The sequence below is a fragment of the Hermetia illucens genome, chromosome 4 (assembly GCF_905115235.1).
Source record: "Hermetia illucens chromosome 4, iHerIll2.2.curated.20191125, whole genome shotgun sequence".
Taxonomy (NCBI): Eukaryota; Metazoa; Arthropoda; class Insecta; order Diptera; family Stratiomyidae; genus Hermetia; species Hermetia illucens.
The window spans coordinates 101,280,436-101,293,739 of NC_051852.1; the positions used below are offsets into that span (position 1 = coordinate 101,280,436).

At 39.4% G+C, this 13,304-nt stretch overlaps 1 protein-coding gene across 3 annotated transcripts in view; it reads left to right on the top strand.

The window, feature by feature from the left end:
* The first annotated feature begins 655 nt into the window (after nucleotides 1–655).
* Nucleotides 656–13,304, top strand: part of LOC119654657 (zinc finger CCHC domain-containing protein 24-like) — a 29,105-nt gene continuing 16,456 nt past the window's right edge. Inside the window, exons 1-2 of one of the 3 annotated variants that reach the window (XM_038060146.1) lie at nucleotides 656–993; nucleotides 1,480–1,850. In XM_038060146.1, the coding sequence (XP_037916074.1) occupies nucleotides 1,602–1,850 (249 nt within the window). In that variant the 5' untranslated portion in view covers nucleotides 656–993; nucleotides 1,480–1,601. Of the gene's footprint in view, nucleotides 1,851–13,304 lie in introns of all 3 variants that reach the window. The other 2 variants (XM_038060147.1, XM_038060145.1) reach the window with 2 other exon arrangements.

Below are 13,304 nucleotides of genomic sequence, written 5' to 3' on the forward strand. Positions count from 1 at the left end.
CTTCGAATAAATAATAAACTACCTCAATTAAATGGTTTTGTCTCACCATTGCCAAACATAAACAAGGCAGAGTGAATGTGATCCCCTTTGTGATCGTTAGTCGATTTGTTGTTGATAAAATATGATAGGATCATCAAAAAACTGCGGTGACTGGCAAACATTCCTTCTCTATATGTGTGGTTGCACTAATTAATACTGTAATTTGTGTTGGTGGTACAATCATCCATCCAATAGGAAATGCGTTGCTGGCCGGAATGCAAAGGGGTTTGAAATTGTTGGCTTGCATCTCAGAATATTGATTGAATTATGTATATGTTTGTCAAGGTACCAACCCAGAAGCCCTATCAATAAATTTTCCGTTTTCCCCAGTCAGTGAAAAGTAAATTAATCGACTTGAAACTAAGAAGTAAATATAATTCAGTTCATAAACACAGGCAGATAGTGAAATTCTTCTTAGAGCATGCTCGCACACAGTGTTCGGGGAGTACCCCATCCTCTGCATAGAATCATTTTAAGCGGGTTCTGACCCTTCTGAAATTATAGTCAATTTCCCACTAGCCTGAGTCAGCATCTCATTTTCCCACTCCTGTACCATAAGTATGAGTGGAAAGCGTGTGCGCTTGATCGAAATTAAACTGCGCCAACCAAGGCCTGCGGATAGGTCTCTACGGGAATGGGCCCCAAAGATAGAACGATCCATCTCTCCCTGTTGAAACTTTTCCTCAGTTCTTAGTTCGTAGTCGGCGGAGTGTTTTGAGTTGTTTTTCAATTTACATTTTCTTGCGAGTCCTCCTTTTCGATATTTTAATTAATACATTTTTTTTAACTTTGATTGGAAAGTTGTAAAATAATAAGAATGGAAGCGAAGTAATTATTCGAAAGGAATTTCCGTGAAATCGGCAAAGATTACGCAATGTGAACTGGTTCAGGGATAATTACTCAACAATTAATATTAACAAAATTCCTGGATGCTGGAAAAACGAAAATTTAGTTGTAAATATCTTTTATTCGACAACGAATGCGCCAATTAGATTGCAGTAATTATCGACTTTCTCTTCAAAAACATCCCGATTTGCACTTATAAATCAACAGATACCCACGCATCAAATTTGGTGGAAAAATAAAAATATTTTCTTAATTTCTTAATTTTGAACTTTCCAAAGAAGAAAATTCAAAAGTGAAATTCCCCGTTCGGTATTTACGCATCCTGGACCGACAGACTGATTTTCTCCTTGTAATTTTTCAACAAGAGGTGGAGATTTCTAAAACAAATCTTATCTAAAAATAACGTGAATTTATTTTGAGAAAATTTCTCGCACGGACGATACAACACAGATGCAATCTGTGCGTTCATCTGAATAACGTGCGCGCCGCGCTGTGAAAAGTGTTGGTGCAAATTGAATGACTTCGACCGGAATGACTTCGATTTTTTCTTTAATTCGACCTTTTCACTATTTTTTCATTTTATTTTAACAATAGAATCTCCGAAACAAAAGCGAGTGTAACCGGAATAGTTAAGTTTTAGCGGTTAGTGCGAAAAAAAATTAAGCAAGTATCATCGAAAACGGAAAAGATTTTCAAACCATCGAAATTGGAAATCTATGGCTCCCACTGTTGCTCCGAAATTGTCACCATCTGTACTGAACCCTATGCAAAGGTCATATTCAAAAATGGGTTTCGACGGATTGGATTATTTGAACTGCACGGAAGCTCTGACCACTCTACCTGCCAATGGATCATCGAATCTATTCGGTAGCAGCGGAGGAACTTCCAGTAACTCAAATAACTATTACGGGCAGAATTACCAATGGTATTATCTGCCGTATGACCAAACTCAGGATTCTTATGTGGTGAGTATCTCTTTGTAGCCACATCAGCAATACTACATATATGTTAATTGTATCCCGCTCGCCTCAACTAAGGCCATATGAATGACGAAGATTTTCATTATGTTTGTGGAGCTTCTGCTGTTTCGATTGGGGCCTGTTTTCCCTGTGATCAGGCATTCACTCCACATGGTCCGCCAAACTTGCGGAATTTGGATAAATGGTCGTGGGTTGTCAAATAACTATGCAATCCATTCTTTTATAGAGTTCGACATACTTCTACTTCGTTGACTACTCTGTACGCTTTTCTATCGGTAAACCTCTTTAAAATGCATAATAGGGAGGATAGTATAAAGCGCCCAATGAACGTTCGTGAATTTAATGAAATTCATTACTTTCCTTAAAGAAAGGACACCCTAACCAGATGAAATTATTTACCTGATAAAAAGGTCAACTGAGAGTTTTCGCCAGGGCAGAAGCAACTCATAAGACGCTGGCTCACCCCTGACCTGGGAGCAGCGTGATAGAGAATGGTTAGCAGGAGGTATATATACGTACATTCGAAACATATGAGCCTGAATTACTTCGAGGACTAAAAAACGCTTAGTTTGGGCCTGAATCTAGCTCAAGGATTGAATCTACCTGTCCAAAATTGTATACCTGTATAGAAATGCTCTTCCCTTTAGCGGTTGGTTTTGCCGTTTGGACTATGTTCTTAGATTTCCATTTGTAGACCTCCTACGTTCTAATTCACCTGGTGTAAGTAACGCACCTTTGATGTTCCCGAAGTTACCTTTTTGCCGGCATATTCGAACACCAATTTTGAGTCCATTGCAAAACTTCCCTTAGTTCGTTTTGAGTTCTACGTGAGTCTCATTGTTTTCCCCCACACGTGGAAATAAGTGGTCCACTGTCGATCATCCGATGATATCAACTAACTCCTTCAGCTGATGCTTAATTTTTTTTCATTACTATATGAGTATATAACATTGAGATGACTCTATAGTTTTTAGGAAGCCGACGATAAGTCTTTTGTTACGCTGTCCATATAGTTGTAACACCAAATGTCGCTTGTAGGCCGCTCTAGTTCTTGTTTTCTTCAACTAATACAAATTTTGTATTACTGAGCTTTCTTGTGGTTTTGGACGTTTTTTGCTAGAGTAAGGTCATGGCATCCTCCATACCAGGCAGGCAACCCGTTTTTATGTGAGCCATAGCGCGACAACCACACATATGCGTCATCGCTTTCGATTCCCAGCAATAGGCTTCAACTCCATCCACAACTTTCTGAGAAGCTTAGAATCCTCCTCCACTTTTCTAAGGCGACCATTGGCAGAGGCCGATTGGTCTCCTTTCCCAAATCTAGAGCCAAATGGTCCATACCTCGGTGAGAGAGCAATCAGACGGCAAGTATTTGAGGAATGATGGCATCAGCTGTTAAACCCCTACCCGCCGTGTAGCCATGAAGCACTTCTGCAACTCTTTTGCGACACTGTATTGTTGTATTCTGGCAAGTAAGCGCGAATTCGTTCCTAAAGTGTTATTCAAGTGTTAAGCGCATAAAATAGGCTATTATTTTAAAACTGATAGCGGAGTTTTAGGCACTGATAATTGATAAATAACTGAATAAAATCTCAAAGGTGGAGTTTTACGCACTGATCTGAATGCCACACCTTGCTCAGGCATGTGACAGGGAAGAAGAATGGTGAGGAGCTTGCGGTTTTCTGCGGCGTCCATTGTCTCGTCATTAGTGGTACATTTTTCTCTATCTTTTCGCAAGGGTTGACCACCCAAGCTCAACATGGTTCTCTTAAAGGACACGGCTTTCGTTCGGCAGTGGGAGAATTATCTTGCGGACTGAACGGCAAACATCTTGAATAGCAGTCCTGAGAATGTTGAAGTGCACTCAGTCGTGATCAAAAGCGTTTTTTTCTCCGATGCAAACTTGCAGGTGGTCGCAAGTCTCTTAATGGTCTTTTGAGGGACATTAATAACGACGAGCAGCTGAGTACATAACATTTCAAGGCGAACGTTTCCACACCGATCGTTTCGACGCCTCTCGTTTTGAGAGAATAGGTAAATATTTTTTGAGCTGGTTTTTAAGATTTTGTGTAAAACAAAATCTTATTAGAATCAATTCGATGCCTGTTTGTGAGTATATCTGTCTGTCACACCCGATTTACTCGGAAATGGTTAAACTAATTGTCACGAAATTCGGTGGGAACGCGTGGCCTGTCAATATATAACGGCTGGCGTCATTTTTCGCTGGGTTTCAGGGGAGGCTCCCATACATGTGAACGGGGTGTAATGTGTAATTTTTCTTCACAGAATATATCTAGGCTTGAAAATACATTTCATTCCGATATCTGCTTAAAAAAAGTTAATAATAATATATTATCATATTTTAGAAATTAACCCGAAAACCCCCATTAAATTAATGCATTATTTTGAAAAGTTTGACAAAAATCTAAATATTATTAACAAAGTTATAAAGGTCAAAATTGAGTATTTCACGTGAATTTACCATACTCTAAAACGTGTATGCTGTCATCATCATATAAAGGGAAATCATATGAACGGTAGAGTTGGAGTTTGGGATACATATGTATATCAAGGAATATTTTGAATTGGAGATATATGCGAATGAGAAAACGTGAATAGGGAGTTTCCCACATAAGATGAACACAAATCCTTTACACCCGAAACGCCCAGCTTCCGGTATTCTGACTTGTTTATATTTTGTAGCTAATGATGCTGGTGATTGCAATTTTAAAAAATTTTGAATTTATGGTAATCAAAAAATGACTGTTTTTTTCGTACAATTGGTCAAACATTTAGGGGGTCCAAAAATCGTAACATTTAGTAGTAGCATAGCCCAATGCCTTTGTCAGCGGCTCGCATTTGCGGGACACCAAGTTTACAAGATTAATCAGGATATCAATCAGAGTCATACGGGAACATATTTTGCCAAAAAATATGATAGTAAGTTTGGACTGCTATAATGCTCTTACCTTGCGTTAAAAAACAAACTACATCATGCGAAAAGCACCCAACAATGAATATTGAACAAATGAGAAAATGAGTGAAATATTTAAGTCATACTACAGATGATTACACTCCCTCTTTGGTAGTTTATTTATAGTACTTCACATTTCATTTGGGGTCGGTACCAGCATATTCCAATTTTGCATTAATTCTCAATGCCGCTGAAGAAGACACCCCAAAGCACTCTCCAACGTCCTTTAAACTTACTTCTCTTCCATTTTCTTCTGCAGTGAACATTTGTACATTACTTGACAACATTTGGTTATCAGACATTTAAAGAAACACAATAAAAACTAATTACAGAGATTGTTTTCATTTTCCTGATCCTCTAGATTTTTGATTAACTCCAGAAAAAGAGTTAAAATGTTTTCTTTTATGAAAGAAAATGAAATCTTCTTCCGATCTTCCATCAATCATCAGTAATAGAACGTAAAAATCCTAATAGAAAACGATTCACATAGTATTCTTTTATAAGTATTTGATTTCATATCAGTCGGCTGTTTCCATTTTGTTCACAAAGATTTTAGCTAAAATTATCCTGTAACGCATTAAGGAACATTAAGCTTGATTGGATTATCCTGCGCTGATCACATCAACACCCTTCTAATTATTTTGTCTGCGCAAAGTTTAGATCTCTTTTCATCGATTTCGACAAGGCTTTCGACAGCGTCAATAGGCAATGTATCTGGCATGCTCGATCCAGGAGGGGCATATGGGATTATAGCAGAAGGACAATGTCGACGAGGGTGCAGTGAATCCTTTAGGGTTTTACGTGGGTACCTATCATGGAGACTTAATCCTACGGTCTTCTTCAGACACGGATTGATTTTGTGACCACAATCAGTGCCACGCTGAGACAAGCAACAATGGTACCAGTCTATACCAAGTGCATGGCTTAGCATTCATACTGGTGGATGCAAGAATTACCTAAATCTCTACCGAACTATGGAGTACGGCACCCGTGTTGATACGCAACACCACGTCGAGGCTCGAAGGTCTCTTCTCGCTTGAGCATAACCACAACCCCCCTGAAGCTCCCACTAGGGGTCCAACCACAATCAACCGAGCTGCACTCACATACAACAGGATTTCTACCGAAGTATGTGAGTCCAGGGGCTATCCCGGTTCCCATAGTACCAATATATCCCTGGTAAGGTTTCGTGACCAATTGCCACTTCAGATGAGTGGCCGTGCAGACTCGGGTCTGATCGCCCTGAATAGGCCTTTGAAGCATTCGGCTACTGCATCACGGCCAGCAAGCCAAAGTGATACAGCGTCTCCCGGTGCCACCACTATGGAGGTTCTCTTCGACCACTTGGTTTTGGTTCAGCCGACAGGGTTGCCGACTTGTACGCAACTTCAACGTTAGTGGGACTCGTTCTGATGGCAAATTACGACATTCGCAATTTCGCCGCGCTTTTCATTTTCGGCAGTTACTTTTTGAATGGATGTATTTAATTTGTATAAATTCATTTTGAAGACTGAGGTAGGTACTATTTTCATGGCAAGTACTAATTATTGATGTCACTTGAATTAGTTTAGTCGATTCCATACATAAAAATTGCATTTAACCCTGAGGTAGGTTAATTTTTAGGTACATTCATTTTTATCATTTTCATAACATAAAATATGCCCGCAGCTCAGTTATGCGCGCACACCCAGAAGATTAAATGCGATGTCATCAGAGCATGCATAGAAAATCGACCTCCGAGCATATTTTATGTTATGAAAATGATAAAAATAAATGCTACTAAGAATGCACATCTCAGGCCTCAGGTTTGAATTCAATTATTCTGTATGAAATCGAACTAATGCAAGTGACATCAATAATTAGCGATTTTGACTAAAATAAATTAAATACATTAAGAAAAATTACTGCCGAAAATGGAAAGGGCGGCATCCATGGCGTATCGCAAATTTCGATTTTCCCAACTTTTCTGTGTGCGACATTGCGAGTCGGAATCATTGTACATTGTCCTATCCAATTCCGTGTAATGAACTTCATTTGACAGCTCTCTCACGTATTATTACCACCAGGGCTAACAATATTTCAATGTTACGACGTACTATAGTTTCAATTAGAGGTTTTTTTAAGGTTTTGTGTAAAATAAAACCGTATTAAAATCGGTTTATTGTCTGTCTGTCTGTCCGTCTGTCTATAGGTTTGTCTGTCACACCCAATTTTCTCAGAAACGGTTATACCGGTTGTTACCAAACACAGCACATCACACCGATTTACAGAGATGGAGCTGCCAAGCGGCTACCCGATACCCTGTCCCAATATAAGGCTGATGTAGCAGCGTTGCAGGAGATGCGTTGGACAGGGACCGGTTTCCTGGAGAAGAGTCGCTACACCATATATTATAGCGGCCATCCAGTAAACCATGTGCTCGGAGTAGGTCTCTTAGTTAGCAAAAAATGAAACCTGCTGTCATCGGTTTTGAAAACAAAAGCGAACGGCTATGCACTCTGGGCTTGCGAGAAGGACACCTTCTACGAGGCAGTAGAACGAACCCTCGAAGCCTGTCCCAAATATGATATCGAAATCATACTTGGGGATTTTAACAGCCACGTAAGGTCCAAACTCGTATTCAGGCCATACGTTGGCTCGCATAGCTTACATAGGGATACCAAGGATAACGGACTGCGGATTATTAAATTAGCAGTGTTACAGGAAATGGTTGTTGGAAATACCTGGTTTGTACGGAAAGCGGTCCACAAGCAAACGTGGGCCTTTCCAGACGGGACCACTTTCAACCAAATGGAGCACGTGTTGATCGAACGCCGGCACTTTTCAGCCGTGATGAATGTAAGAATATATAGGGGGTCAATATAGAGTTGGATCACTATCTCGTTGGCATGGTGCTCCGAGCTCCAATAACAATACCACCCAAAATCCTCTCTGACAATCAGGTGATAGTTAACAATGAAGCCATCCACAACACAGCCCTCCGCAACACCTATAACAGGGAAATGGATGCCGGAATAACCGCAGTCAACAGAGATCCTGGAGATGAAGCAACCAATCATCTTCACAATCACCTGAAGAACGTTATCATAAATACGGCCACAACTATACTTGGCCCCAACTGCAAAGAGAGTCGGAACGGCTGGTTTGACGATGAATGTAAACTAACAACGGAACCGAAGAATGCTGCATACCGAGTAATGTTGCATTCTCAAAGGGCGCGGGCACACGCGGAGACTTATCACGAACTCCGGCGAGCGGAGAAGCGACTTCACAGACGGAAAAAGGAAGCCTGGGGAACCAACAGGTCTGTGAACTCGAAAAATACAGGGAACAACTGCACCAGGTGCGGAAGTTTTACCAACAAGTGAGCAGGATGAAGCCTTACACACCTCGTTCTTCCTGCCGAGATAAAGATGGAAATCTGATTTCCCACAGAGTGGGTATATTGGAGCGATGGGTTGAGTACTTTGATGAACTACTTAACAACCAGAATATCGGCGAGTCGGAGGTCCAGCCAACTAAAGACGACGGACAAATACTGCCACCACCAAGTATAGGAGAAACAGTCCGTACAATTTATCGCCTTAAAAATCATACATAAGTCGCCAGGAGCCGATGAAAAACAGCCGAATTGGTTAAATATAGGGGCGACCAATCACAGCAAGTGGTTCATCAACTTGTGCTCAAGGTGTGGGGCAGCGAATCAATGCTTGACGACTGGCAAAGAGGCATTATCTGGCTCATACATAAAAAGGGAAATATCACACCGTGCAGCAATTATAGAGGTATCACGTTACTAAGTACCATCTAGAAGATATTCTCCGTTATCTTGCTAGGTCAGGTAGTTCCATACGCCTAGAACATCATTGGTCCATACCAAAGAGGCTCCACTCCAGGCAAATCAGCAACAGATCAGATTTTCTTTCTGCGGCAAGCGATGGAAAAACTGTTGGAATATGGACATCAGGCAGACCCTGCCTGAAATGGAGCGATGGCGTAGGTCAGGACGCCAATCAAATTGGTGAACCCCGGCGCAAGACCGGGATGTCTGGAGTTCCTTGTTAAGGCAGGCCTAGACCGGTTACCGGTTGTTGCGCCGCTGATGATGATGATGATGACTAACAAAGTTATAATAGGTCAAAGTTGCCGCTTTAGTGCAAATTCTAAGACTTTGAATGTCAGAGGCATGCGAAATTAAAAATTTCGACATAATATATCCAATACATTTCGTGCTAGGTGCTAATATTTATATAGGAAATACATAACACCTTTCATACTTGAAGTGTTCAGGTTCCAGTTTCCCGACTTGTTTTGTTATACTTTTAAGCGTAGTCTAAGTTTCTAATATCTTCTCCTTGTGGGGGCAATAATTAAATGCATTCCTCTATACAGGGTGAAATTTTTTGGTGGATAGTACACTTGTTTGAGGAAAATTCGTTCAGGGCATGAGTACTCTTTTACCGTTGCGGAGTTGTGGGCTCTTTTTAGTGTCAAAGAGCTTGGCTTTTCCAAAAAAATCACAATTTTCCACTCCGTCAATTATTTAATCCCAGATTTGATACGATTTTCGGAGACTACATAAATGTACATTTTTTGAATTGCAACGATAATCATAACTTGGAAGATATAACTGCTCAAAAAGAAGTTTCAAAATCGATTTATGATCTAAATTATAATATGCATTATTGTAACGGTACTTTAAATTTGCAAACTTGCAAAGTGGTAAAAATTATCTCATTATGTTATCTTTCAAATGGCATGTAAAAATGATGAGCTTAATTAGTTTCGAGTTTTTTGGGGCATTAATTTTCCATTGTTCGCAATTTAAACTACCATATCGAAGTCGAAGTACTCCATGTCAAGACCACCCTTTCTCCTATTTAATGAGTAATATTCGTAAATTTCCCATCATTTTTACACGTCAATATGTAATGCAGCAACTTTGCAGGTTTGCAACTCTAAAGTAATACCCTACCGCGTTGTGAAATTTAGAGTAAAACATCAAGTTTGAAATTTATTTAAATTTTGAACAGTTCTTTCAAGTTATACCTTTGCAATTGAAAAAATATGAATTTATAAGAAATTTGATGTAGTTTCCGAAAATGGTATCAAATCTGGGATTAAATGATTAAGAGAAGGGAAGATTGAGTTTTTGTTGGGAAGGTTACGCTTTTTGACACTATTCACAAAAAAACGCTATAACTCTGTAATGGTAAAAGATAGAGTGCCTATTCCAAGGGCCGATTTTCCTCAAACCAGTGGTACTATCCAGCATTAAAATTTCTACCATCATAAACGGGACACCCTGTATATTGTCGTCTTTAAGGTAAAGGTAGTCTATGTACATTAGATCGCCAAAAAGTCAGCTTTTATGATTTTTCTTCTCAACTCCTTTATTATATATTTTATATTTATATTATATAAACATGCAACTTTTTCTTACCAATTAATCTACCCTTTGGAAGTATGTCCGGACAGCTGGCGGTTAGAACACAAGGTTGTCGTACGGAAGGCCGGTGCTCGAATCTCACTGGTGGCAGTGGGATTTGTATCGTGATTTGACGTCGGATACTAGTCGACTCAGCTGTGAAATGAGTACCTGAGCCAAATCAGGGTAATAATCTCGGGCGAGTGCAATGCTGGCTACATTGCAAGTGCTCTAACACACTTCAAGGCCCAGATCCAATATGGATTGTTGCGCCAACGATTATTGTTATTATTATTTGGGAGTATAAACAAGGGATTTTTTTAAATTCTCATTATTTAGCTACTTTGTAGAAGACGTCGAAGTTGGCACATCGAAAAGTACCTGTAGGTTGAGTAGATTTTGAGATTCACTAGCTTCACTAGCGACCATTTGAAAATACGTCATATCGAGAAAAACGTATTTTTAGAAAGAGCCATTTTTGAAGGTGTAAGCAGTTGAAAAATGCAAAAAATCGATTTTTTGGAATCTGTAATGTAGACTAGTATCTAAAATAAATAAATTGCTTTCGTTGTAGAGTTGAACTCTTTATCCAAAATCACGCAGAAATAAGACCCCACGTTCGACTTGAACAACCATCCAGCTATCCTAATTCTCCTCCTAATTTCAGTTGTTCGTCTGTGCGTTATGGAAAATTGATAGAAATATATAAACTGACTTGCTCACATCAGCGGGGTTCCACACCCCAATACGATTCAATCGATCATATAGATAACAATTTAAACAGAAATAGCAAAGCTGTGAAAAAAGGAAAATAACAAATACGAGTATGTTAAGTAGATCCGCTGTAGATAATCAGTTGGAGATTTTGAAAGGAGGTCAAGATAGGCCGATAGATTGGGAATCGCCAGCGCGAATTAAAGAAGAAAGTAAGTCGTTTAATTTACAGGTTCATTTCAATGATATTGCTTATAGGAAAAGTGAAATACGGAAGAGAAATTTTCGATGATGAATATTTGGGACGGAATAACAAGTTGCCCACAGTTGTTTTTTGACTCGATTGAATAGAAAGAAATCACAGGGAGCCAAGTCAGGTGAATTCGTCCGATTTCCCAGAGATGTTTGATGCGATTGAAGTTAGGAAGGTACAGAAGGGATTGAAGTTAGGAAGGTACAGAAGGAAGTTAGGGGTTTGGAGGACGTTTACATGGTTGTCGCCTAGCTAATTCTTCCTCATTCGAGCCGAAGGATTCAGATTATTGTGGTGAACAAAAATCCAGTCGTTGCCCAATTTCTCACGAGAATGAGGTAGCATAAATTCCGATAATAAATTACAGTATTTGGTTATAGTTATTACGCGCACGACTTTAATTGGGCCAATTGAATTAGGATAAAAACTAACTAGACTGTACCATCATAGATCCGCCTCCATGTTTGACCGTCGGCACATTTGATCTGACGTTGTAAAGTTTCTTAAAAGGTAGTCGAACATGACGAATCCTTTCTGAGCATAAAGTTTGATTAGTTGATAAGATACGGCGGACCTGCCTTTGACATTCCATTTCACGTACTGTTTCAAGAATTATACTCTTGCGTAACAGTTTTTTTCCGATGTTAATGGCGATGTATATCTAATAGGCAGTACCCACACTAAAATGCCCCGACTTGTCAAAAGTAGTTTCACATATTCAATTATACATAGACAAAAACGTGCCAAACTCACCAATATTGGCAAGTCCGGGCGACATGTCAAATACAGCTGATCCGGTTTTCGTTATATCTCGCTCATGCTCAAGGGCAGAGCAATTTGAAATCGTGCGTACTCGCATTGATTTCCCTTCTTGAGGGGCAATGGGGAGTGTGGTAGCTGTCTAGTATCTACCTGTGGTTAATGGCTTAAAATCAACGTAGAAAGTTGTAACTCACTACATGCATGGGTGTTCACAGTCCCCAACTTGTCGCCAAATTTCGTGTCGCTCGGTATAGTCATTTCTGAGAAAAGTGCGAATGACAGACATACAGAGAAACAAACCTTAAAAAATAAATTTCATTGTCGACCGCAAAATATTTCTAGCCGTGCCTGTTGCGATTCCCATGAATTTTCACAAAACAGACAAGTAAACGGTCTTGAGCTTCGGTAGATTTCCTTGGACGTTCACTATCCACCTTCTTGCAACGAGGTTTGTGTTACGGAATCCGAGGGTGAAATGCTGATTGCTGGTGCCTTTTTGTACCACTTTAACGATAAAGAGCTTGAGCTTCTCGGGCAACCGTTCAATCAACAATAAACTAAGAAAATTCATTTGAGTACGTTTTTTGCCCATAAAGAGTTTTGGAAAAATTAATTTGAGTATGTCTTTTTTCCGCCCAAAAAAATTTACGAAAACGGCAAATATGAAAATGTAACAAAACCATATATCAATATATAATATAAAGATTTACATTCGTTCTAAAGGGGGGTCATTCCGTGTGTCGGATCTGCGGAATCGAATTTTTTTTGCATCAATTGTATCTAGATATAGTTTAGAATATATGGGCAAAGTGATTTTTTGATATCCGGAGTCGTTCGGAAATTATAGCGTTAAACACGTAATAAGTCACACGCCAGATTTATGTCGATCGCCGTAATAAAGCGCGTGTTTGTCGGTCCAAATGACGTTCGAATGACTTCATTAAAAGGACAAGAATTGAAGCCAAGGCTGTACATGTGTTTCTTGAAGAAACCTGAGGTTTATGGACTAAGTATAGCGATTAATGATCAGTTAAGGTTTTATGGCAAAAAATCACATTTTACTTTACGAAACTGCGTATTGAAAATCTGCTGTCACCATAGCCCAAAATCTATCCAACGAAATTCTTTGAAATTTTCACGACCTATTCAGAACATATTTCGACGGTCTGCAAACTAAGATAATTGCGATTCATTCGGTAGTTTCTTTTTTAATTCATTAAAGAAGCCTTAAAAAACACCAAAATTCACAAAAAAAAGTTTAACACGGTACCAAAAATTTAGCTTTTAATATTTTTTAATAATCCT